This window comes from Pararge aegeria, chromosome 27 (assembly GCF_905163445.1).
Source record: "Pararge aegeria chromosome 27, ilParAegt1.1, whole genome shotgun sequence".
Taxonomy (NCBI): domain Eukaryota; kingdom Metazoa; phylum Arthropoda; class Insecta; order Lepidoptera; family Nymphalidae; genus Pararge; species Pararge aegeria.
This window is the reverse complement of record NC_053206.1, coordinates 8,380,845-8,408,320: the sequence shown is the minus strand read 5'-3', so window position 1 is coordinate 8,408,320 and position 27,476 is coordinate 8,380,845. Positions and strand designations below refer to the sequence as shown.

At 37.0% G+C, this 27,476-nt stretch overlaps 2 protein-coding genes across 2 annotated transcripts; both read right to left on the bottom strand.

Annotated features, from left to right (window-relative positions):
- Nucleotides 1–2,383: 2,383 nt before the first annotated feature.
- LOC120635847 (mitochondrial ribosome-associated GTPase 2) lies at nucleotides 2,384–11,802 on the bottom strand. The gene is made up of 6 exons (XM_039907035.1): nucleotides 11,453–11,802; nucleotides 8,281–8,407; nucleotides 5,616–5,743; nucleotides 5,054–5,240; nucleotides 4,292–4,378; nucleotides 2,384–2,714 (listed from the first exon to the last, which is right to left on the bottom strand). Exons 1-6 carry the CDS (start codon nucleotides 11,720–11,722, stop codon nucleotides 2,407–2,409), a joined length of 1,107 nt encoding a protein of 368 aa, XP_039762969.1. The 5' UTR covers nucleotides 11,723–11,802; the 3' UTR covers nucleotides 2,384–2,406.
- A 551-nt stretch (nucleotides 11,803–12,353) lies between these two features.
- LOC120635789 (zinc finger protein 846-like) lies at nucleotides 12,354–27,367 on the bottom strand. Its single transcript, XM_039906949.1, has 15 exons — nucleotides 27,133–27,367; nucleotides 26,255–26,368; nucleotides 23,853–24,077; nucleotides 23,378–23,531; nucleotides 22,451–22,581; nucleotides 20,650–20,781; nucleotides 20,154–20,242; nucleotides 19,955–20,077; nucleotides 19,304–19,411; nucleotides 18,236–18,356; nucleotides 16,986–17,068; nucleotides 16,211–16,328; nucleotides 15,405–15,509; nucleotides 13,564–13,698; nucleotides 12,354–12,486 (listed from the first exon to the last, which is right to left on the bottom strand). Exons 1-15 carry the CDS (start codon nucleotides 27,220–27,222, stop codon nucleotides 12,406–12,408), a joined length of 1,809 nt encoding a protein of 602 aa, XP_039762883.1. The 5' UTR covers nucleotides 27,223–27,367; the 3' UTR covers nucleotides 12,354–12,405.
- Between the last annotated feature and the right edge of the window lie 109 nt (nucleotides 27,368–27,476).

The window sequence follows — 27,476 nt, the reverse complement described above, 5'->3', positions numbered from 1 at the left end:
TTAAATATAATTCTTTGTATAAATAAATGTTTTAAATTGTTACTATTATTTCATCCTTCTTCCTACTATACGAATGAATATTCACATTAAAATTATTTTACCACTCAAAGTCGTTGTCACGTAAAACCTTCGCCCGTATACCGACTTTACAGGCAACCAATTTTTTTCGATAATTTTTGTATGCATGTATTATCAACAATATAATGGATATTATTCAAGAATGACTTTGTTAATTTCATTAAGATATACCTACTTGTATTTTGACTTAACGGCTTATTTTCATTTCATTAGATGATTTTTACTAACGATATTATAATTTATATATTTCTGCGTCCAAATTGTAGTTTTGATTTATTTTTTAATGTTTTCCTTTTATGTTTTTATTTTATGTAATATGATTGTAAGTTGCACACCAAATTAATGGTAATACACTGTTTCAACAACAAAAGCTAAATTTGTAACATCTGATTATCTACGTGTATTTATGCAATAATTCTAATTATTATTATTAAAAAATAATAAAAATCCATTATTGCCATACACTATTGTTAATACAAGATTATTAACGAAAAGATTATCAATTAATATTAACAATATGGCAAATGGCCGCAAACTCAGCCTTATGCTGTGCATTAGCAACAATGATTTTCAGTCTACACCAGTATCAGACTGAGCAAACAACCGCGACGCCCGGTTCTTTATTAATATAACTAGAGTAAATATAAATAAAAAACTCCGAATAAACTGTAAAAGAGAGCAAATAAAACTAAAACGAACACAAAAAGTACATATTTAACACTTTAAATTAAACAAGTAGGTAAATAAAAGTAATTAAAGAAAATAAAATAAAATAAAATTGTAAAAAAAAAAAATACATAAACAAAACAACAAATATATCTAACTGATTAAATGACTTCCTGTTTATTCACTTATTTATTCGAAATTATAGTCCTTGCAATGATGTCTATCAAAGATTGCATGGAGCAGTAAAGCATCTATCGCACACTTACAATATGCTTTAGGTTCTTAGTTTTGTAGTTAATCGATTTATGAGAAATAAACAATCTTTATTTATTGCTTCTCATAATTACTGACAGCAATGATTAATTGTAAAATCGAAATGTCCTGAGGATGCTCCGGTGCCGGTGCGAGTGAAACGTGCTTAGAAAGTACATTGCCGAAGATCTGTTTGGTGTATAAGCATTGAAGAAATCATTAATTACACCATACAGATTCTGCTGCTTTTCGAGGAGTATAGCAAATTAAGCTTAATTTTCATAATATATCATTGAATTCCGCAAAGTAACGCCTGCTTCTATCCAATAATTTTTATTGTCAAAATAGTTGGTACGAATGAAGTAGTTTTGTGCCCACTGTGCGTTGCTACGCCATTAACCAACGTTACCTCAAAATAGTTTCATTCATAATAATAAATGAGACGGGTTTCACAAAAACATCCATTCCCGATGGCCCCCAAAAATACTTATTTACTTTTGGTCCTTCAAGCCGGATGTATCGTAAATATTATAGAATTGAATTGCAATAATTATTGCGATGAAGTTCGTTATGGAAATTTCATTAAATGATCCCGCGACGCACCAAGTTACTCCCGGATCGGGTTGAGGTAATCGGCTTGCCTTTTGAAGAACCGATTTTAAGCCCCAGTACGCACGCACCTCGTAACTTTTCAGATTTAAGTGCGTGTAGGGGTCAAGGCAAATGAAAAAACAGGATTTCTTCAATGACTTGGCTGGCGGAATTAATTTAAAAAAGATGCGGCTGCGAGAAGTTGCGGTCAACGAATTTTTAACCGCCGCGATTGTCAGAAAGACAGTTGCCACCCATACTTACGTTCCGTTTTTGCTCATTCTTTAATATACAAACCATAGACAAACAATTATTGCAGCCAAAATTATATTATATTAATTATTTTTATTTTATTAATTAATAATTAACAAGATGGCTGTTTGCGTCACTAACGTGCGGTTTTAGTTTATACAATTAAATATAACTGGCTTCAACGGTGAAGGATAACATCGTGACGAAACCGGCTTGCCTGAGAGTTCTACATAATTCGACAGCCGATTGGCGCAGTGGGCAGCGACCCTGCTTTCTGAATCCAAGGCCGTTGGTTCGATTCCCACAACTGAAAAATGCTTGTGTGATGAACATGCATGTTTTTCAGTGTCTGGGTGTTTATCTGTGTATTATAAGTATTTATATGTATTATATTCATCAGTCATCTTAGTACCCATAACACAAGCTACGTTTACTTTGGGGCTAGATGGCGACCTAAACCCTTCACATTCGGAGAGTAAACCTTGTAGGCATGCAATGGGTTCAAATGAAGATGATGCATTGGAAATGAGTCGCAATTAAACCATTTTTAATACTAGAATACATTTATTAGTCAACCGCGTCGTCTTCCTCATCATACATCCTGCGAATGACCTTCAGCAGTTCTCCCAGGTTGCTGCCCGTCTTAGCGGAAATGCCCACCACGTCCATGGTCTTCCGGAGGTCCGCCAGCACGTGGTGCACGCCCGCCACGTCAGTCTTGTTGAGCACGACGCATCGCGGGCGCTGTGCCAACTGCTCGCTGTAGTGCGCCAGCTCGTGCGACAGGGAGCGGTATTGCCCCCGCGGGTCGTTGGTGCCGTCCAGGAGGAATATCAGGCCCCGACATCTTTCCGCGTGTTTGAGGAATTGTATACCTGAAAGATTTACCAATTGAAAACGCCCTTTGAAATCTCCCTAGAATGCCCGAATGAGGAGTGTTTTTTTTTACTTCTTATTAGTACGGCACATTTAAGAACAAAAGCTAGATTATTTTTGAGTGATTTGATAAAACAAAATGGAAAAAATCATATAAGAAAAGTTATAATTTCAATCCCACAAATGATCCCTCTCGCACATTATAAAATAATAGCTTTATTATTCCTTACAACGGTTTACATATTATTTTAAATGGATTCTAAATTTACATAATTAAATTCTAAATACAACAAATGTTTAGGTAAGTAATTTTTCTTAAAACTATGTTAGATTTAATATTCGTTGTAAGGACCGCACCTGGCGGTGAAAGCCTCCTCCATGAGTAGCCAGGACTTTCTGTCCATAGCTGTTCTTTCCCATGTTTTTCCTGCTATCTGTGTTATATCATCAGACCACCTTCTTAATGCTGGCACATGATATGATGTCAATAATTTATGTCTATTTCTAGTAAGTCCATTGTTTATAGCATATGTCGATGTTCTGAATGTACTCTCTGGATATTATGAGTATATCTCTTGTCCAATGGTCATTGAGTAAACCAAGAAAGAAATGGTTAGCGGTCTTATAATCCTACTAATATTATAAAATATATGAAAGTGTGGATTTTTGTTACTCGATCGCGCAAAAACGGCTAAACAGATTTGGATGAAATTCGGCATGCATGTAGCCTTCGACACGCAAAAGACTTCTCGCTTCTTTTTTATCCCGATTCATTAAGTAATTCCCGAGGGAATATTGAAAAATGTTTACGACCTAAGGCACGGGCAGACAGCTTTGAAATTTCGTATGCATGACCCCTATGTTATGTAAAAGGCCATATACTTCCTATACCGATATGTTTCAGTATAGAAACTATCTGTCCGACTGATATGTGGGAAAATAATTGCCAAAAATTCTGAAGTCGCGGGCAGAAGCTAGAATATCATGGCGAAAGTTTGTATGTTTGTTACTGAATCACGTCGCAACCATTGAACCGGTTTGGCTGAAATTTGTTACAGAGATAAGCTGTAGTTTGGTTATCCCGGAAAATAAGAGAGTTCCTGCGGGAATAAAAAAAGCCCATATAATCCACTCGAACGAATTCGTGGGTCGCTAATATAAAACAAGGTAAATACAGATTATTTTCACTTACTGTTTATAATAGGAATTTAGACGTTATGGGACCGTGAAGTTGTGAGTATGTGTGCGTGTGTCTGTGCGTGCGTGTGCGCGAAATACTTTATTACCGTAGTAGTTTAAAGCAAAACTTATTTTACTTTAGTTACATCGATATGTTTTTGCAAGAGACCAAAATTATATCCCCTTTTTTAAGGGATCAAATTTATCAATCCAAAGGATATATAGAAAAAGGGAAAGGTAGAAATTTACCCCAGTTCGGTACTACACATATTATTTTTATATCATTTACACCCGTGCCCATGCTTGGAGAGTAAACAAAGCTGTGGGACCCCTCTAACAGTTTTGTTCACTTATAAACATTTTGTTCTTTCCCCGGGGAGAAAAATGTCATTCTTACCCAGCCCGTAGTTCTTGTGCGATCCGGGGATCAGCCCGGGCAAGTCCGCGATGGCCACTTGCTCGTAGTCGTCATACGGAATCATGCCTGCAGACAATAACGCTCGTGTCACCATCTGTACTGCCCACAACATCAACCCGTTACGAGCCCCCAAGTGTTGGTCTCCTCAAAGAACGGCAAGGCTTTAGGCACTACGCCCACAGTGAACTGTCGCTAGATGCTGTACTTTTGATTCTATACAAATCGTAAATAGACGTAGGGAGATATAGGCATAATGTCAATTTTGGAAAACTGCCCTATGTTGTTAAAAAAAATCGTTAAAAGTTATGTTAAAAACCCTACTCCTATACGAGATAATCAATTTGAGGATAGGCAGTGTTAGTGCACGCCACTGATAAATTTCAACATATCATAGGCAAATTAAAGCTATATATAAAATCCTTGTTGCACAACTAGCGAGCAACCGATAGTTTGGAAACACAAAATACTTGATATATGCAGCAGTTTTCGAAGTTCAAGCGATACATAATTAATGTTTATATAGATGTGACGTCATACAGCGTTTCACCTGTCATAGTGGATAGCTAGAACGCAGTTTTATATATTGAAAATAAATAATAATCACACTTCGAATTTAAATAAAAGTGCGTTTTTCTACATTAAACAATATTTAAGAGATTATTCGTTACTGTCATCACTCTCCCAATTGCATATAAATCGTAGTTAGACGCCGAAAGTGGAGGAGTCGTCGCATTGTCTCACCGACGTGCGGGCGTAGCGTGGTGAAGGGGTAGGGCGCCACGGCGGGGCGCGCGCGGCTCACTGCACGCAGCAACGTGCTCTTGCCCGCGTTGGGGAAGCCGATGAGGCCCAGGTGCGCCATCGACCGCACCTCCAGCGAGTAGTGGCAGCTCTCGCCGTCCGCGCCGCACTCCGCCACCATGGGCGCCTGCCACCACCATTCCATTACTCTAAGAAGACTACGCAACAATGCTTAGCTCAGCAAGCTTAGCCGGGTATATTTTTTGTTATCACCATCTCACAGTTAATAAATATTTAGTTATGAAGTTACAGCAATGCATACCCAAGCCTTTTATAGTTTAAGTAATCCCTAATATTATATTTAATGAAAGCCACTAGAACTACATAATAATAAGTATTTCACGGGTTGCCCTTCAATTATAGTATATGGATGGTAATAATATAATATTCATTACAACTTGTCCCCCATATTATAAAGGGGACTATATAAGTTATGGACAAGTTACGAATGGACAGTAGCCGGTTCTCGTGTATTTAGTATTATCTGTGTATCACAACCGACCTGCTCAGTGTCCGTGAGGAAGAACTTGTTTCCGCGGCCCCCGCAGCCCCCCCGCGCCGCAACAAACATTGTTCCCTCTTGCTGCAGGTCGCCCACCACGCGGCCCGAGCTGTCCCGGATTATCGTGCCTGAGGGAAGGTGGACGTTTATCTGTAGTGTACACGTCATCTTAAAAGGGTTAAAAAAGTCTTAAACACCAGAGCTGTTTAGCAAGTAAAAAAAGTAATTTTATCTTAACCTGGCTGTACGGTGGTATACCTTTGCCTTATCCCTATGCGAAAGAATAAATATTTTTTTAATCTTGTATTAGGTACTATGGAGGGTAGATTAGGTACCTACCTGTTGTTGAGTAAAATAAGACACAATCACCTCTCAATTATGTAACCATATATCTATGGTAATAGAGATAACAGGCATAACATAACAGGTGGAACATGCGACATTGTATTGTTTGCAGATGATACATCTCTAATTTTTAAGACTGATAGGAGTAAAGATAACTTTGACGAAGTAAACCGTGTTATGTCGCATGTGTCGCACTGGTTTACAGTTAACAACTTACTTTTAAATGCAAAAAAAACAAAGTGTGTCGAATTTATCTTACCAAATGTAAAGAAAATTGATAAAAAATATAATGATAAATGGTGAATCACTAAAAATAGAGACTTCCACAGTTTTTCTGGGCGTGGCCTTGGATAATAAGCTACAGTGGGGTGCCCATATAGATTCACTAGCGGGTAAACTAAGCTCGGCTGCCTACGCAGTCAGAAAAATTAGACAGATTACTGACGTTGGAATAGCTAGGCTAGTTTATTTTGCGTACTTTCATAGTGTTATGTCCTATGGAATCTTGTTATGGGGTAAAGCAGCTGATATCGAAACTATATTTATATTGCAGAAAAGAGCTGTACGGTCAATATATAAACTTAAATCACGCGAATCCCTCCGTGAGAAGTTTAAAGAAATAGGCATACTTACTGTAGCTTCACAATATATTTATAACAATATAGTATTTGTAAGACAACATATTAGTCTTTATACACAAAAAGTGGACATAAGCAGTCGACTTACAAGAAATGGTCATAAATTATTGTCATCTGCATATCGTCTGCGTAAGGTACAGGGATCATTTGTGGGATTGAGTATACGCTTTTATAATATGATTCCTAAGGAGATTTTGGACCTGCCAATGCACAAGTTTAAAGAATTTGTTAAAACACATTTATTAGAGCGAGGTTACTATACAATTGATGAATTTTTTAATGACAAGGTTGCTTGGAAGCATCCGGCTCCGCTTTCAGCTCTCACAAGATAGAAAAATGAATGTTAAAATACAAAATGTAAATTGTTGATGTTGGAAAAGAGCAACTGCTGAGTTTCTTGCCGGCTTCTTCTCGGTAGAATCTGCCTTCCGAACCGGTGGTAAAATCACTACAAACAGACAGACTTGACGTTTCAAAAGTGCTTATATTACGCCTACTTGAAATAAATGAATTTAGAATTTAGAATTTTGAATAAACAACAAAAATGCCTGGCAAAAAAGTTGTGGGCAACAACATTGGATAGAAGCAGGCGTTACTTTGCGGAAATCCATAATATATTATGGAAATTAAGCTTGTAATTTATAATTTCTTCAATGTGCATACTCCACACCAAACAGATCCTCAGCAATGTATCCTCAACGCACGTTTCGCTCCGAAACCGGAGCATCCTCAGGAGATGTTGACTTTACAATGTCAAAAAAAGTCAAAAGTCAAAAATATCTTTATTCAAGTATGCCCATAGGTGGCACTTTTGATGCGTACATAAGAATTACACGGTAGTGAGATGATGGCGATAACCACATTCGTAAACTTAAAACTAAAGCTACGAGGGTTCCAAACGCGTCCTGGTCTAAGAAGCCCACAACAAACTTAGCCGGGTGTTTTTTTTTTTTAGTTATCACCATCTCACAATGTCATTTTAAATTATTAGAAGAGCAACCTGGTTAGAGAAATAATTTACACCCAAGCTTTTTTATCGTTTACGTAGTCCTTTATACTATAATAGGACTTTTCTATAAGCTTACGTTTAATACAAACTTTGAACTTTTTAAGAGACATCTCCAAGATGTCAATGGGTAGTTTATTGTAGAATTGTATGCAATTTCCTTTAAACGAATCCTGTATTCTATGTAACCTATTATATTGCACTGTAAGTTTTCTCTTACTTCTAATGTTTAAATTATTGCAGTCACATTTTTTCTTAAATTTAAAAATGTTTTTATGAACGTACATTAAATTTTCAAATATGTACTGACTATACACTGTCATTATTTTAAAATCTTTAAATTTATCTCTCAATGACTCTCGGACCCATTTTGTAGATCGAACGAACAGCCCTCTTCTGCAGCACGAAAATAGTGCTAATATCAGCAGCATTACCCCAAAGTAAAATTCCATATGACATAATGCTGTGAAAGTAACTAAAATATACCAGTCTAGCAGTTTCTACGTCGGTCATATGGCGTATCTTCTTTACCACATAGGCAGCAGAACTAAGCCTGTTCGATAAATGAATAATTGTCAAGTTTTTGACTTATATATTTTTTAGAATTACCCTGAGAAAATGACTCTTAACTAGCTTTTATGCGTTTGCCTGTATTCCAGGATGGGATGGTTCTTACCTAGAGGCACCTCCACAACAATATGGGCGGCGTTCTTCCCGGTGCAGTCCTTGTGATTTCCTTTCTCACCGTGCTTGGCCTGGATCACTGACTTGCAGTGGTTTAAGCTTTTCTTTGAGTGTGTCGCCTGAAAGTTAAACTGAAGATTACTTAAACGATAAGAAGCTTGGGTGTGAATAGCTTAGTATTATTTGACTGTGAGATGGTGATAGCATAAAAATACCCGGCCCAGGTTGTTGTGGACTCCTCTTAGAGCAGGGCGCTAAATTAACGCTATATTAATCCCTGTGATAGGCCTACATGAGCGGGTGCGTCAAGAGGCTCCAGACGCGCATCCGCTCCGGTGTAGACGTGTGGGAAGAAGACGCCAGCAATTTGCCACTCGCCAGCTTCTCTTGGGAGCTATTGGGCTAGCTACTCATCACTACACAAGCCTCTCTACGGTCTGAGGGGGGGTTCAAGGCTGTCCTGATCCCCTCCTCGTTAGCGCAGGAGCCCCAACAATCGGTTGGGGTGGTTGGACATCCCGGAGGTATACAATGGGTTCCCCGGGCGTCAAACTAAGCCAACAAGAGGGACATGCTTTTGTGTTTTTTAGTTTGGGTATAAGCCTTTAGAGGGGGGAGTCCCACATAACCTCTGTCCTGCCCAAGGGTCGAAGGTAGCAATAAAGCTTTTCCACCACGCCAAAAACAAAAAATTCCTACATGAGTAAAGACTATTTGAATTTGAATTTTAGCTGCATTAAACATAACAGAGCAAACTGACACACTGACACACCTGAGATTCGCAGACGACTTAGTGCTATTTACCGATGACCCAGACACTCTACAAGAAATGCTAAACCAACTAGCATCAGAAAGCCGGAAAGCAGGTCTCACCATCAACACTTTCAAAACGAAGGTTATGAAAAATAGGCATAAACAAACTATAAAAGTAAACAACCAAGAGATAGAATATGTGGACGAATATGTCTATTTAGGACAAATAATCTCACCAAACATGCAGATGGACAAGGAATTGCAATAGCGAGTGAACAACAGCTGGGCTCGATACCGGTCACTCAAAGATGTACTAAAAAGCAAAGATATTCCAATGCCAACCAAACCCAAGGTATATAACATGTGTATTCTCCCAATCCTCACTTATGGATGTTAAACCTGGGGATTGACGAAAGCTCACCAACAGAAGCTCAAAGTATGCCAACATAGAATGAAAAGGAGCATGTTGAATATTAAGCTGAAAGACAAGTGGAGCAGAGGAAAATAAGAAAGGCCACAGGAGTAACGGATGTCCCCAGAAAGATTAAGAGGCTAAAATGGCGCTGGATTGGCCATGTGGTTAGATCCTCGAAAGAAAAATGGACTAAAAAAATTATACCTACCAAAAGGATGGTGCAGAATAGCCAGAGACAGAGCACACTGGAGAATTCTAGAGGAGGCCTATGTCCAAGGACAACCTGACTAAGCTGGTGTTACAATTTTTTTAGGAATAAATATAACTTAATTAAATAATAGATTTAGTAACTATATAAGCAAAAATGTATTTAGACAGAGAATAAAGGCTATTTTTATTTTTATTTATTTTTTATAAACATAACAGATCAACATAATGTGTACAACGGACAGACCAGCACAAAAAAACATCTGGGTCAGACAACTACGTAGGATATATTAGTGCACGAGTGTGTAAAACACAACTGAAACAACTAAAATTGTAGAGAAATTCAATATATAATGCCTTCCATCATACTTCCTAGCAAAATTAACCACTCTCAGTTTTCAGGAGTAAGTTACTTATATGCAGGGAGTTACTGCCAACTGACCTAAAAGCTAGGCATACAAGACTTCTGCACCAGGTTCAACCTACAGGCCATGGTGTGGCTGTTGTGAACAAAAGCTGCTTCTTGGGGACATGACAGAAGTTAGGGATTGATTGAAAACTAAACTAGCAATAACTTAAATAAGAATTTAATTTAGGGTCAGATATAGATGGAATTGATATAATGATGGTGTCTCAGACTTCAGATTACATAGTTTAAAGGAAAAGCCATATCGTCTCAGTACCAAACTCACCGAACCGGTGGTAGAGTAACTACAAACAGAATGACTAAACGTTTCAAAAGTGCTTATTTACACTACTTGAAATAAATGAATTTTTAAGTTTTGAGAGTTTAGATTAGATAGTTAAAAAGAAGTGTAAACATATTTTATTTTAATAGATGAAACAAATTTCAAAACAAGGCCATGAGAAGCATGTTTAACACCAACCATATGTGACTAACAAGAATATCCAAAAAGATTTAAATACTAAAACAGTCAGAAGGGAGACAAGGATACAGTATTTAGTATTTAGGGTGACACATGTCAACAACCTGGCAAATAAAATGAGAGGAGACAGCAGTATTCTTTTCTCTAGACTGAAGAGAAACAGCATTCTAAATTTAATAAGTTGATTTAAGAGCTAGGGTAAATTCATCAATGGATGATATCCTGAAAAAGAGCAATAATAATAATAAAAAACTACCTAAACCCACAAACAAACGGCCCAATGTCTCAAGACAGATTGCAGAGTTACAGCTATAAAAGAAATGAGAAACAGAATAGTGAAGCTTTCTGTGACAGAACTTGTCCGGAAAGTACTACAGTCATGGTTATTAGTGCAGCCAAGAATCATTATATTTCTATTCGTGTCAGTGCGCAATCTGGTCATAAGGACTTGGTTGCTTGTGTTATTATAAGCATATGAGGCTTAACAACTATGCTTCAAATTGATGGGATACAGCACTAGACAGCTGGTTGTCGCAGTGGGCAGCAACCCTGCTTTCTGTGTCGAACGCTGTGGGTTCGATTCCCACAACTGGAAAATGTTTATGTGATGAACATGAATGTTTTTTAGTGTCCGGGTGTTTATATGTATATTATAAGTAGTTATGTATCCTATTCATAAAAATATTCATCAGTCATCTTAGTACCCATAGCACAAGCTACGCTTACTTTGGGGTTAGATGGCGATGTGTGTATTGTTGTAGTATATTTATCATTTATTACTCTGTAGGATGTGTTCTTTGCATGACCTGTGCCAGGTTGCTCTGTTGATGTTTATCCATTTACCATCAAAATTCCTATGAAACAAAAACCTAAGTTTGCCTGTGTACTATGGAGATGTTTACCTGGAAAATAACATGTCCGCCGTGCCCCCCATCCCCTCCGTCGGGTCCGGCCTGGTCGTTGCACCACACGCTGAGGAAGGAGATGCAGCCGTCTCCCCCATTGCCCGCTACGGTCCTCACTCGGCACGAATCAACGTAATACTGTACTGTGTTACGAGTAGACTTTGGTTTTAAGCTTCTCAGGGCTTTTGGCACATATTCGGAGTAATTACGTACAGCGTGGGATGATAATAATGTTTTTGGGATACGAAAGAGTACTGTAAATCGCATTTTGAAATTATTTTTGTAGTTTTATAGGTTATTTTCCCATTGTTATTGTTAAAACTTCAATCAAGTGCAGACGAAAATAGGTAAATAATGACAGGCAGCTGAACCCTTGAATTTTAGTCTGTGGATTTAATGTCAAAAATCAATGCAAGGTTTATGTCCTCCTTGGTCCTATTGAATCATTATTAAGTTTTATTTGTACACCACATTAAATTAAGGATATAAACATGAAAATGGAAGTAGATTACAAAAATGGGTCCTTATCGTTAAGTAGCGATCTCTGCCGGGCACCCTATATTTAATCTTAAAAATTAATATAAGTACCGGTGCCAATAGTTGCAATATTTGTTGGTGCAAATGCTTAGGTCTAAAAATATTGCTATTCCGTATCCACAGCGAACATGGTGAAAACGACTGCACTACTTTATACCGAAACATAGAATAATAGCACAGTTGTTTATGACATAAAATTTCATTAATATGCATATAACAAAAAACTTTTTTTTTAGGAGAGCCATAGCTCAATTTCGCAGATTCAAATCCTGTCGGTTCCCAAATATTATTATATTCATTTTTAATTTATAAAAAAAGGAACAAGTTAATGCAGAAGTAAAGTTAAGTAATAAAACAATCATTAGCGTGTATATTTTAATAAGTCTTTGATAGGGATGTGCTATTTATCGTCATCAGGTCTGGTCAACAGGTAAAGGCGCCGGCTTTTCTTCAGCGACAGGCCACGCCGGTGCCGCGCCACGTCCGCGACCAGTCTTGTAAAAAAAAACACATATTTTTAATAAGTGCACTTTTAGTGTGGCTTTTGTGTTGCGTTTAGACACTATCTTTTTTTTTTAATTTTTATTAACGATAGGCCAGCGTTTGAAGACAATGCCCGTTAGAAAGCAATAATGAGGTGTGGTGTAGGTTGGAGCACGCTTGCCTAAAAAAAGCCTATTCACTCTAGCCTTGAAGGTACTCAAATTATACGTGGCAGGACACAGTTGCGGGGAGGGCGTTCCACGTCGTTTAATGTTGATATCGAACTTTTATATATATTTGTTACAAAAACCTTAATAAAGTATGGCACACTAAGGCAAAATGTAATGTATTTCATTACATTACAACGCAGCATAGTCTAATTTGAATATTCAGAACAACATAACATTGATTAATTTAATTAATTGAATCCTATACAATAGTCTACTCAAAGAGTTTTTTTGCGAGCAATCATTTAAATAAATATACAGCTCTTTTCTGTAGTATTGATATACTTTCAATTAATAAGCTTTTCCCCACAACAAGATCCCATAGGACATAATACTGTGATAGTATGCGATATGAACCAGCCGTAGCTAGCTGTTTCGACATCGGTAAGCTGTCAAATTTTCCTGATTGCATATGCAGCCGAGCTGAGTTTACTCGCTAGGCTTTCTGTACGGGAGCTATGGTGATACGCTCGACCGTAACAATAGGAAGATCTTCCTCCGAGCGGGTGATCGTGCTCGGGGACCGAGGTCCGAACATTCATCTTTGGAAGTTGTATATATAGGCATTCTTCGTGAACACTTGGCTAGCGCGATGCAAAATTTTTGTGGCGCCATCTAGTTCTGTAATGTGGAGACCGCTATACAGACGATGTCGCTATACAGCGAATACAGACCATGAATTACTTACCATTACAGAACTAGATGGCGCTACACTTACAAGCTAAGGTCACTCCTAGAAAAACAGAAAGAACATGTGTTTCTTTAAGTCATAGTGCTATTGCAGATATTTTTGTGGGTCGGGTAACTGGTCACGGTCGAAACCTCCCACCAGGAACTGTATTTCTAGCTCAACCTGCTCACCTTATTCTTGAGGTGCACCAGTTTGTTGTGGTTGTAGAGTGCGGCCTGGTAGCCGAATGCTGCGGGACACGTGGTGCAGCGGTACGGCCGTGCGCCGCTGTGGCTGTGCAGATGCCCTTCTAGTATCTTTTTAGTCTGTGGAAACCATAGCCCGTCGGGCTTATAAGGGAGATAGCCGTATTACTTTATCACTTAAGCCAGATAGACCGATTAACAGTGGCGTGCACTTCATACAAGCACAAAAGCACTGCCTACACTAAAAAAAAAATTTTGCCACTTTCCTTGTTTCATTCCATTGTTTAATTTTTAATTTTATTTTCTTATTTCATAAAACATTGGTTTAAAACAAATAAGCACCCTTTGTGACATCAGGAAGGACCTATCCTCTGTAACACAGGTTTTCCTTCCGCAGAGGTTAGGGCATTCATGTTATTATTGTATCCATTCTTTTAGCCTGACTAAAAAATTATTATTAATATTATTAAATGATAATTATTCCTTCTTTATGGTCCCATACCCTGGTCAAAAACCCTGTGCTTGACGACAGACAAAACTAACTGAAGACTGTCGACCGACAGATCGACTGATTACCGAGTGACAGACTGTCTGACGACTGACAGACTGTATTACGATAACTTGTTATTCATAATGCTTTATTACTTTATTTATTACCTTTGAATTTTTTCTTTGCAAATGTATTAAAAACACTTGTGGAACTGTCATTTTCCTGTCCTTGAATTGTATATTTTCATACTTTATAATGTATAAAGTATGAGTACAGTATAATGATGGTTTCAGAATGCCGTTGGGCTTACCACGTTATTGTAGTGCATCAGGAATAATCGCGACTCATACTGATGACTTTTTTGCCATCAGAATAACATCCTTAATAAAAAGAACGTGGGTAAGCAGTTACGGCATTCTGAAAGTGTTTAATAAATAGATACGACTCTCCGATTTACAAGCTGTATATTAAAACTCCACGTAGTGCTGTCTGGACTCAGAAATTCTAATTTGTATATAGCAAATAATATTTCATGTAAGATCTTTTGATTTAGCTTAGTTTTTAATTATTCTGTTATGTTACAGTGTAGACGGGTCATAGTTACCAAATAAAAATTATTATTATTATTTTTATGCTATTGCATTAAAATGTACAACATGCAAATTATTACACACCAAGATTATTTTAAAATATTTAAATTACAAATTAGAAATTTAAAGATTTTAAAATAATGACAGTGTATATAGTCAGTACATATTTGAAAATTTAATGTAAGTTCATAAAAACATTTCTAAATTTAAGAAAAAATGTTTCTGCAATAATTTAAACATTAGAAGTAAGAATAAACTTACAGTGCAATATACTAGGTTACATAAAATTCATGATTCGTTGAAAGGAAATTGCATACAATTCTACAATAAACTACCCATTGACATCTTGGCGATGTCTCTTAAAAAGTTCAAAGTTTGTATTAAAATTGCAAAAATTTCTAAAAATGCTTCTCATTAGGCAATATGCATGCTGATCGATAACAAAAATAACGCCAAAAAGGATTGTCTATTTTTGAATACTAAGTTTTAGTATTAATTTTAATATTTAAAAAAAAAAACAACTGACCCGCCATTTTGATGCAATCGGTGGGATGTCATAGTTAGTTAATGATTTCAAAAATAGTTAAGACTTGGTCAAAATATTTAAAAGAAGATTTGGCGAATGTTTCTCACTTTAATATTAATATTCCCTATTGTGCTTTGTATGTAATGAGTAATGTCGGCAGCTTTCGCCATGCATGCAGCATGCGCCGTGCCAAAGCACCAGAGCGCCTGCTCGTACGTACGGAGTAGGCCTTCCCGCACACGTCGCACACGTGGTCGCGGCGCGCACGCGCGTTGCGGTGCAACATGCGCACGTGCGTACGCAGCACGGGCTTGGACGAGCACGCCTGCACACATTACAAGTTCCATTTGACACAGCTTTGTTGCCATCAACAGCTTCATGTAAATCAAAATACCATAGACAATGCGCGACGTAGAAATTCACAGTATATAATTCTATTCGATTATAATTGACTATCTTAAGGATCTATAGGTTACGATGGGGCTGAATAAAAAAAAATATAAAAAATAACTTCTACTTTCTCCTGGCCAATCTCCCCAATAAAACAAAAAAATATTATAAGCTTAATTTTTTTTTGTAAATTAAGCGTAATGTTTATAATATATCATGGAATTCCGCAAAGTAACGCCTTGCTTATAGAGTAAGGCCTTCTTGAAATAAAATAAGTTTGAAGCCATTCTAGATAGCAATTATAGAATGGAAGTGCGTATAGCGATTGGAGTGTGCATTGTTTTGTATTGTTGTATTCTTGGTGTCCCTCAAGGAAGTGTATTGGGACCAACTTCGTTTCTAGCATACATAACTGATTAATGTTTATGCCATTTAAAATGCCAAAAAAATTGATAGTGGCTACGTGTTCTCTTATGCCGGCTAACAGCCACGGCCAAAGCCTGCCACCAGACTAGATAGAGGGAATGCAATTTAAATCAAAATTTCTCAATTTCGGGGATCGAGCCCAGAAGCTATCGCATTAAACTACACAAAAAAAAAAAGGGGGGGGGGGGGGGGGGGGGGAGACACACTCACGAAGGTACATCCGGGCTGCGAGCACGCGATGGGCGTCTGCTTGAGGTGCACGGCCAGCTTGTGTTCCTGTAGGCGCACCGCCTTCACGAACCTCTTGTCGCACAACTCGCACGCGTGCCTGCAAACATCAACGTTCAGTGTCTGGGTGTTTGTCTGTATGTATATTCATAGACCCATAACACAAGCTACGCTTACATTGGGGCTAGTTTTGCCGTAGTATATTTATTTATTCAAATAGGTATAAATTTACTACTTTTAAACTTTTTGCCTTCAAAGTTAATACGACTATTATTATCCTAATTATTTATTATTTACTAGCTGTTGCCCGCGACTTCGTCTGCGTTTGATTTGGTTTTTAAAGTATTCAGTATCGCTAAGCCTTAGATGAGCATAGTTGTATATATATATATATATATATATATATATATATTGACATGTGACTGTCAATTAATTATAGACAAATAATTTGCAATAAAATAAAATTGTGACTTTACTTAAAGATCTAAGCTATCCTATCTCTTAAGTTGGAGCAGACTGCTCACGGTGTGCCAATTTAATTTTTAAATCGGTTAAGTAGTTTAGGAGTCCATCGCGGACAAACATCGTGACAGGAGATTTATATATATTAAGATAGGTTTGGCCAATTTTAATTTCAAATATAGTAAATAAGATAATTGTTATTGTTGTAGCTATGGAGAATTTTTATTATTATTTTGTGCAGGGGGTTTTTAAGGGGAAGGAAGTAAAAGGAGTAATAATGATGGATTGAGCTCACTTCAACTTAGCGGGGTCCACGTGTTTGAGGGTGTACTTCATGTGCTGGTTGAAAGACATCTGGTTCTTGAAGTTCACATCGCACTGCAAGTAACAGTAACACGGTTACGGAAAATTCAATTTTCTGGGTGTTTCCCGGGTCCCAGAGGAAGATCCAAGGTCCGATTTATTATTTATATTTTATATTTTTATATTATTACAATTTCTGATTTTTTTTTCATAGCGGTCGATGAACCTCGGAGTATCACTACGTGATCTAATCAGGAATGAGAAAATCAGCCGAAGAATTAGAGTTACCAACATATCGCTATATTAATTTCTGCGTAGAAGAGTGTGGACAAATCCTGCTCATAATCAAGATATAAAAAAAATTGGGCAGGCAGTGCTTTTGTGCATTTATGGATACATCTCGGACACTATACCTCGCTGCGGTGGTTTCAAAGACGTTTTAGATTTTATTTGGTTTTATATTAGTACATCGGCTATTTTTGTATTTATATACAGACGTCTGTATACGTGTGTGATAAAATGTATACGAGATTAAGAAATATTTACAAATGACGGCCGATTGGCGCAGTGGGCAGCGACCCTGCTCTCTGAGCAAAGGCCGTGGGTTCGATTCCCACAACTGGACAATGTTTGTGTGATGAACATGAATGTTTTTCAGTGTCTGGGTGTTTATCTGTATATTATAAGTATTTATGTATATTATTCATATAATTATTCATCAGTCATCTTAGTACCCATAACACAAGCTATGCTTACTTTGGGGCTAGATGGCGTTGTGTGTATTGTCGTAGTATATTTATTTATTATTATTATTTATTTATTAATGAAATGATTTCAATACTTGAAGCGAATAAAAGAATTGAGAAATGGTAGGAATACAGAAAGATTGATCTTTTATAAAGCTTCGAAGACCGCTACCTATTTAAAAAGCTTTTAGTGCATTAAGATTTCAAACCTGCTACGAAAAAATATACAGATTTTACCTTTGGGTAGATTCAAACCAGCTTTGAAGAAATGGCTCTTACAAAATTCATTTTATTCAGTCAAGGAATTTTATTGCACAAAAATATTTGACTAGATATATTATGCTTTTTAATTTACCTCAATATTTGGACGTTGATGTGAACGACGAAATATGCGTGAAACACAAAATGGTAACATCTATATATAAGTGTTTAGTACCTACCATATTTTTCCCAAATAAAGAATTTGAATAAGAATTTGGAATTTGAATAGAAGTACCTCATAGCAATACAGCTGCGACGAGGCGTCGTGGGATATGCAGTGCACCTCCATTGCCTTTTTGAACAGGAACTTTTTGTCGCAGCGCGGGCAAGCGTGCTCCTTCTCCCCTTTGTGTATACTGGAAAAAAAATGAGTGAGTGAATGATTTAACGAACAAATAAATGAATGGAGTGTATGAGATTTGAGAATCAAATTATGCATACAAATTTGATTCTTCAGTATTTAGCTTTAAAAGATAAGATAAAACGTGCTTAAAACTATAGCAGTGCAATCGGGATGAGAGAACACATGGTGGCCACTGTCAAATTATAAATCACCTAAGTCCTTTTTGTATATTAGAAACAAAGTCGGTCCCAATACACATCCTTGAGGGATACCAAATGTCTGTGCTATATTGCATGTACAATCGTACAAAAAATTATATAATGTGATACATAGAGAAGATTGGTGAAACACAATCGACCAGACTTTTTTCAAGTTAAATGAATGTGTATTTGCAATAAAAATGTTTTAGCCTATTCAAAGGCATGTAAACATTAGCATAAAAAGAATATTAAAATAATATTTATATTCAGAGATCAGATATATAAATAAAAGCAGGAGTCATTAAAAATATCTTCACAAAAAATATTTTGATTGTATACTTTAATAACAAGATTACAATAAAATAATAAATTTTACCAGTTTAATTTTATATCCGATTCACTATTTAATTTAAAATCATTCTCTAACTATTTGCAGATATTATTTATAATAATTACATGATAATCAAAGGTAATTGCAAGGTAATTGCATTGGCGATAGTAGAGAAGCGGATCATTTAATCATGAAATATTAAATATTTTAATATTTCATTATTTCAAATAACAGTTTAGTTAACTGTGTAATAAGATTATATTGTTATAAATATTATCACGTTATCGTTTTCTTTTTCTTTAATATATTCTGAAGTTCTGTTATAAATTCACATTGGTTTGGGGTGAGTGAAATTTACGATTTACCCTCATGATAACGCGGTAATAGCAAAGCGGTAAGCAAACGTGGTTTAGATGAGAGCGTACTCACAACAAATGTGTTCTCAGCGACTCCTTGTTTCTAAACATTTTCCCGCAGAGCTCGCACTTCTGTTTCTCGGAATGAGTGCTGACGTGAATCCTCAGTCTCCCTAGAGTTCTGTTGACCAAATAATAGATAAGATAAGATTGTCCCGTCGCCATCATCGTTATCAAGCCATTAATAGTTTAATTACAGCGTATAGGTATCTCAGAGTCACGGCATTACTTGCGCGCCGGTACTCTCAATGAGTATATAAACAAGTTGACGCACGATATTGTCTTTACACAAGGCACGAGTCCAAGAATGGCTTAGGCCGTAGTCCACCACGGTGGTTAAGTGCGGATTGCTATACGTTTTTCTACGATGTTTTTTGGTTCAGTTTTAAAGCAAGTGCTATTCTAATTGTCTAATGATTTAAAAACGGACATAACTCTGAAAAGTTGGAGGCCAAGGATCGAACTTTTGGCTATCACCGCTGTCGATACCATAAAATGGCCACCACAAAAAGCTGGCAAATTACTTTTTTTGTTCACAGCTATATGAGTGTCAATTTACTTATTTGTTTTTTCACTTTTCCAATATTTTATTTTTTTTATTAATTAAAATGCATTAGTTTTATTACAGTAACAATACCAGGCCTGTCTCGCAACGGGTACTCACGTCTCACGCTGGCCGCACACGTGGCACGTGTGTACGGGCGTGTTGCCACCGTGTGCGCGCGACACGTGATCTGCCGCGATCTCCGCACGCGACCACATCGCTCCGCACAGGCGACAACGCCATCTATTGCCAAAAACTCTAGGTCTCACAATACATTATAATTTAAGATGTATTCTGGATCCGAAAACGATATAATTACCTGGCCACATGTCTCCGTCGGTGCGCTCTGAGCCCGAATACGTTCGCCAGCCGCACGTTGCACACGCTGCACTCCACAGTGCCGAGCGACTGTGGGGGGGGGGGGGAAAGCAATACAGGCCTTTTTAGAGAGAGTCGTGAATCTTTACGCGGTTTGGCGTATTTAGATAATTCCGCCTCTCACGTAGCGAGTGTTATCTGGTGTTAGTGATGAAATAACGGATCATTGGCTTCTTGTGCTCTCTGAGACATGGAGATGCAATAAGTAATATCTGCTTATTACTTTGTTTAAGCATTCGCATAGTGTATTTGGTAACGTAAATACTTACTAGTTCTAAAGAGGTTTAACTCGCGTCGCAGTGAACCTTCGAAAGTTCACTCGGATAAATAAATTTCCTTATTTATAGCGCGTAAATTATTTATTATTTATTTTTATAACCAATACAATACTTAAAACCAATACAATACTTAAGTAAGTTATAAAACTGCTCACTTACCGGATCGTGTTTCTTCGCGATGTGGTCGTCGAGTTTGCAACGGTGGTTGAAGCCCACCACGCAGGTATAGCAGCGGTGCTCGTGGCGCAGGAACACGTGGCTCTTGAGAGCCTTCTGACGCTCCTCTTCCACCTGAGTGAAGGTAAAGCTAGGAGGGTTACAAATTCGCCCTGAGCCAACTTCTTGATTTGTTTATTTATACTCTTTATTTGCCAACTACAAAAAAAAAAAGGATCCATAAATAAATATAGAAGCAGAATACAAAAGGTGGCCTTATCGCGTAGTAGATCTCTGCCAGGCAACCTTAGGATTAAGAAAACATGGGGAAAACTAACCATATTTTTTTTTGACGTGACAACGTCTTATAAATTGGTTTGCCGGGTGACACTTCAAGAAACTGCGTTACGCTCCGCTCACGTTATGCGCTCACAATGAGAGCGAGTGAAAGGCACGCGCCCGCCTAAGAGCGAGAGAGACAGACATAAAAAGTGAAAGGCACGCGTCCCTTTGTAGTAAACGCTGTTTCATTGTACGCAAATGTATTGCAAGTTATTGTATGTATATTTGTATATAAATACGTATGTATGTGTAAAGGTAAAAATAAAATTTTGTTAATATGAAATTCAGTGCGAGATTCTTTGTATAAATTAATGTTTTAAATATAATTCTTTGTATAAATAAATGTTTTAAATTTATACTATTATTTCATCCTTCTTCCTACTATACGAATGAATATTCACATTAAAATTATTTTACCACTCAAAGTCGTTGTCACGTAAAACTTTCGCCCGTATACCGACTTTACAGGCAACCAATTTTTTTTAATATACAACGTGTAAACAAAACCCGATATAATACTTCACAGGATTTAGAGGAACATTATGTAATGTCTCTGTGACTTATCTGTCAAACTGAAAAGCTAATTTATGGGAAATAAGCTTCTTGAGTAATTCACTGCTATTGTGTTTACTGAATGATATCAGATATAGCCCTAACATCACATGTATCATATCATATCATATTATATTTGTATATATAGGTTTATGCATGTTTATTTGCAACACAGTACAGTTAAATGCACCGCCTACCTCTCTTCTTGAGCTGTTTTTAACGCCTTTGGTTGCCTGGAAGAGATCGCTATGTAGCGATAAGGCCGCCAAATTGTAAACCTTTTGTTAAATTTTTACTGTTAATTTGTTATGTTTATGTGGTGTACAATAAAAGTGTATTCATTCATTCATTCATTCATGTAAAATTAAAATCATTTGACCCCTGTTACTTTATTAAGTACGCGTTGTGTAGCGTAGGTACTATGCGCGTGTCGGTCTTTTATTTTTAATAGCGTAGTCATAAGTTAATACTTGGAATGAGCGTCAAGTCAAAAATTATTTTATTCAAGTAGGCCCATATCGAAATTTTGATGCGTACATTACATGAGAATTACACGGTAGTGAGATGATGGCGATAACCACATTCGTAAACTTTAAACTAAAGCTACGAGGGTTCCAAACGCGTCCTGGTCTAAGAAGAAGCCCACAACAAACTTAGCCGAGTGTTTTTGTTTTATCACCATCTCACATTCTCATTTGTAATTATTAGAAGAGCTAGTTGGTTAGAGCAATAATTGACACCCAAGCCTTTTTATCGATTACGTAGTCCTTTACACTATAATAGGACTTTTCTATAAGCCTACGGGTGTCGGGGTACTTATTGATGGTACTTAAACTGCGTGCCGGTGCACGGTGGAAGGTAGCCGGGACAGCCAGTCGAGAGCCACTGGCTGGCTGAGTGTGAGGCGCACCTGGTCCCAGCTCAGCACCACCATCTCCAGCTGGTCGGCGTCCGCGTTGAGTCTCTGCAGCTTGCGGAGCACCTTGGCGCTGCTCACCACCCCGGGCGCCTGCTGCCGCCGCCCGCCGCGCCGCGCCGCGCCTGACACACAGACATCATCATCATTATCATTTTTCATCCACCACCATCATTTTTTAACCATCATCATCATTTTTTATCCACCATCGCAACCTTTTTTTCCACCACCACCATCATCATCATCATTTTTTATCCACCATCGCTATCATTTTTATCCACCACCACCAACCTCCATCATTTTTTATCCACCACCATCACCATCATTTTTTATCCACCACTATCACCATCATTTTTATCCACAAACAATTTTTATCCACAATCACTATAATTTTTATCCACCAACACCAACTTCCATCATTTTTTATCCACCACCACCAACTTCCATCATTTTTTATCCACCATCACCATCATCATTTCTTTTATCCACCACCACCATCATCATCATCATTTTTTTACGTAAAATTTCTTTAGGCGCGACTAGTAACTCAGATTTTTATCTGACGGAAGTAACGCTTACGACAGACGCCTGTGTAGTTTCCGCTATTCAAACATAATAATTTGTATTGGTCGTAAGTATATGTCATATGCTCCACGCTTCTTGACTTGTACGCCAAAAATTGATTATGATATTTGCCACTAGCTGGCTAGTGGCAAATATCATAATCAATTTTTTTTTTTTCAAACGGATCAATTGTGAATAGCAAAGTGAATAAAAAATTCAACAGTTTTAAAGAAATATTAAAAATTGCAAAGTTTTTTGAAAATCTCAAAATATATTTGTTTATCTATTACTTTTGTAATGGCAGTGGTATAAGAGTATCTAATGAATATATTAAAAAGACAAAAAAAGATATGATACCTTCATTTTTCTTATCCCGCTTCGCTTTAGGCTTAGTTTTGTCCTTCAGTGGTTCATCGTCCGACTCGTCGAATACGTCAGTGGTTTGACTGCGTTTTTTTGCTTTGCTTTTCAATTCAGGCGTTTCCAATGAAGAATCATCTCTAACGTATGTCTGAAAAATAAAATGAATTCATGTCATTCTTACACCAGCAGGCCTAGCACACTAAACATAATGAGGAAACCTGCATGACTGAGAGTTCTACATAATGTTCTCAAAGGTTTGTGGAGTCCACCAATCCGCACTGGGCCAGTGTGGTGGACTACGGCCTTAACCCCTTCTCATTATGGGGGGAGACCCGTGATCTGTAGTAAACTGGTAGTGGGTTGATATGATGAGAAAAGTCTGTATGCAACTGTTGATTACTAAGTATAAAACAGTTGCATAAATAACTAAAATATTACTAAGAAGAAGTTTGCTTGATAATTAACTCACCTTTTCTGCATCATCATTTCCTTTAGGATCATTATTGAAACTGTCATCTTCATCAGCTGAAAGGTGATCAGCCAGTTCATCGTGGTAACTGTCTGCTAAGCTTGTGCTCGATTCGATTTCTATTTTCACGAATGTTGCCGTTACTATTTCTCTCTCGTTATCAATGTCAATTGTGTGTTTGCATTCAGTTGTTTTAAGATTCGATAGACATTTGTACCGGGGCACCTGGAATGTTACAAATAAATTTATGTCATGTTACATAATACTAGCTGACCTGTGCAACTTTGTCTGCACGAAGTAACAAATAAAATGACATTTTCTGATTCCAATTATATTATATATACAAGAATTGCTTATTTAAAGATATAAGATGTGTGAACTTGTCATATATGACATGAAATGATCCATACTAATATTATAAATGCCAAAATATGTTTCTTTGTTTGTTTGTCCTTTATGCCCTAACTAAGCAATCAGTTGACTTGATTTTTGGAGTTAGTTGAAAGTACGGAGAGTAGCATAGGCTACTTTTGGTTCTGGGAAAACAATAAATTTCCATTGGTAGTTTACAGGAATCTCTTCGTGAAAAGTTTAAACACAGAAGCTTGGCAATATATTTATGATAAGATAAGTCTTCGTGAGACAAAATAATATGCTTATAAACCAATCGACTCAACTCGAATTGAATGAATTTTTATTTTATTGAATCTTGAATATCTGTATTGTTACACAAAATATCGTCCTACACATCCTAACAAGCCAACCATTCGATTTATACAAAATATAAGTTTGTGCTAATTCCTAAATTCATTCATTTGCAGTCGCATTCGGAGTCAGAGGCTGTGGGTTCATTTCCCACAACTGGAAAATGTCTGTGTGATGATAAGAAATGTTTTTAGTACCAGGGTGTTTATCTGTATATTATAAGTAATTCATAAAAAATATTCATCTTAGCTATGGGTGCTCAAGCTACTCTTACTTTACGGCTAGATGACAATGTTATATTTTCATAATATATCAATTGATTTTTTTTTTTTTTCTTACCGCATAACTCACCTTTTCTGTAACATGAATATCTTTATCATTGTGATCAAAATCAGCTAGGTTAGTATTCCATCCATCTTCTGTTTTCACTATGGTTTCCGATAAGATGGTTTCCGATAAGATCTGTGCTTCGTGATCAGTATCAATTGTGTTTTTGCATTCCGTTGTTTTGTGATTTGGAGAACATTTGTACTGGGGCACCTGAAACTCATATCCAAATGAATATTGTACATGCCACAGTGTGTCGGTTTGATTTTTGCACAGAACTTGACGAATTTGAGCCGTACACTATTTACTTCCATCCAGGAGGCGGACTATGATACCTATCCTGGAAAAGCACCGGGGAAATGTTACCTGGTGATTTCAATAAATAGCTTTTGTTCCACCTTCACAACTTAACTAATATTGGCGAAATTTTGCACGGAGAAAGCATTCCTCTAATTTAATTAATAAATCCTGGAGATGTTTCTCTGGAAATTTAGTATACATATTAAACTATCATTGTCAGCCAATTTCTTTTATATTTGCAATAATTCTGACTCAGTGAATTTGGTACCCACTCTTTTTTATTTAAGCATTTAAAACATGGTGAGGAAATTGGCATGCCCCAGGGTGCTACGAGGTGTGTGAAGTCTACCAATTGGCACTGAGCCAGCATCATGGGCTACTGCCATAAACCCTTCCCATGCTGTGAGAAAAACCGTGCCCTGTAGTGGGCCGTTAATGGATTTATAAAGATAATAACAAGAGATCCAGTGCAGTGTTGCCCACTATTCCAGGAAGTAAAATGAATTTTTATATTTTCCAGAATACTATTGACCAAAAATATATTTAAATTCATAACCTAATCCATTTCATTCAAACATTTCACCAACAGAAATGAAACAGTTTATGTTATGGGTTAGCTCAGGGCTTCCTTTCAGAGCTGAATGTACTTAAAATTCAAGAAAAATAATATTGATGATAGTTTTTCTGCAGCAGTGACACAGCTTGATCACCACTTTTAGAAATTGAGAGATTTTTATTTTTTGCGTCTATCTGCAAACCGTAAACCGTACCGTACCATACAGATAATTTAACTAGCTAGGTCAGGGCACAAACGCCTTGCCATCACAAATTTCTAACTTGTAAGCTGCTGGCTTAAAAAGGTTGAGAGCCCCTGGCCATTAGCTGGCGTATCATGATAAAAAAATTCTTCCAGCACAATACAGTTTTTTTTAAAGAACATACAAGATACTTACCGCTGTAAGCTGCTGGCCTTAAAAGGTTGGGAGCCCCTGGCCATTAGCTATTGCTATATATTAAAAAAGCCTTCCAGCATGATACGGTTATTTTGAAAGAACATACAAGATACTTACCGAATATCTAACTAAAGTACTGTGAGCACATCTCACTTGCTGCTTGAATCTCAGGAACTTTTTCAATAGTGCCCTGCATTCCCAACAAAGTTTTACACTGTTGTTAGTGCATTCCTGCAATAGTGAAATGTGAAACGAATGAAATGGTACCAACCAACAAATTCAAAAAATTCAGAATTCAAAATTCATTTAATTCAACTAATAAGCTCTGCTGGAACATAAAGTGAGTCTGTTTGTAGTGACTCTACAACCAGTTTAGAATGAGATTGCCAACAAAACTCAGAAGATTGCTCTTTTTCAACATAATTTTACAATCTTTAGGATTTCTTTACAATTTTTTGGTGGATGGACTATTTACCTATTTGGTTTTTGCATAATATGGTAAGACATTTTTTTGTCACGAAAACTCCTCTTCACTTGTGTGTTTTAACTGTAAGTGACAAAATCCTTCACTTCTTTCACACAGCAACTTATTAATTGGATTTTTTGCAAATACAAACTTTAAATGCGCTAAAATGGTAATTCTATAGTAGCTTAGATTAAAAGGTTAACTTTTACTGTGGAAAAATGCATTGTTCCTGTAGTCTGTAGTGTTTTGACAAACTCCCTGGCGCAATTTGGGAATTTATATTTCCTTAATTTTCTCTGGTCTGGTCTTGTGGGAGGCATTGGCCGTGGCTAGTTACCACCTGTAGTGGAAACTGATTAGGGGTATGACTACCATACATCCTAACATGTAGCCAGCAACCATCTTAGCTGCATCATCACTTACCACCAGGTGACATTGCAGTCAAGGGCTGACTTGTAGTGGAATAAAAAAAGTCTAAATCATTCAAACAGATTTTTTAAATGCGCAAAGAGATCTATATTTTACTTACATCATCAAGGAAACTGGCATAGATCCTCAAATTTTCTTTATCAACAATGGATACAGCCCTGTCTTCACTGAGACATCCTTCACAAATCATAGTATCTGCACTGGGCGTTTATTGTATGTGCATAATGTGTTCAACTACAAGTGAAATAAATAAATTAAAATTGTTAAATGTTGTCGTAAATTCCTGACAGTAATCCACAAAAAAATAAACAAATAATTAGTTTACAACAGTTGACACTATGGAGGGTAGAGGTAAGGAGAGTCATCTGTGTATATGAAAAAGTGTCGTCAAAATGTATTAAATTAGGATGGCGCCACATTTGCATCAGGGTAACTCTTAAAAGA

Coding starts and splice junctions, on each gene's coding strand:
- LOC120635847 (XM_039907035.1), bottom strand. CDS start 11,722: ATGCGATTTACAGTACTCTTTCGTATCCCAAAAACATTATTATCATCC. Junction 8,408..11,452: donor GCGGACATGTTATTTTCCAG/GTAAACATCTCC, acceptor TTTAACTTTCAG/GCGACACACTCAAAGAAAAG. Junction 5,241..5,615: donor TCCTCACGGACACTGAGCAG/GTCGGTTGTGAT, acceptor TGGTGGTGGCAG/GCGCCCATGGTGGCGGAGTG.
- LOC120635789 (XM_039906949.1), bottom strand. CDS start 27,222: ATGATTTGTGAAGGATGTCTCAGTGAAGACAGGGCTGTATCCATTGTT. Junction 20,078..20,153: donor CGACGGAGACATGTGGCCAG/GTAATTATATCG, acceptor TTTTGGCAATAG/ATGGCGTTGTCGCCTGTGCG. Junction 17,069..18,235: donor CGCAGCTGTATTGCTATGAG/GTACTTCTATTC, acceptor TGTTACTTGCAG/TGCGATGTGAACTTCAAGAA.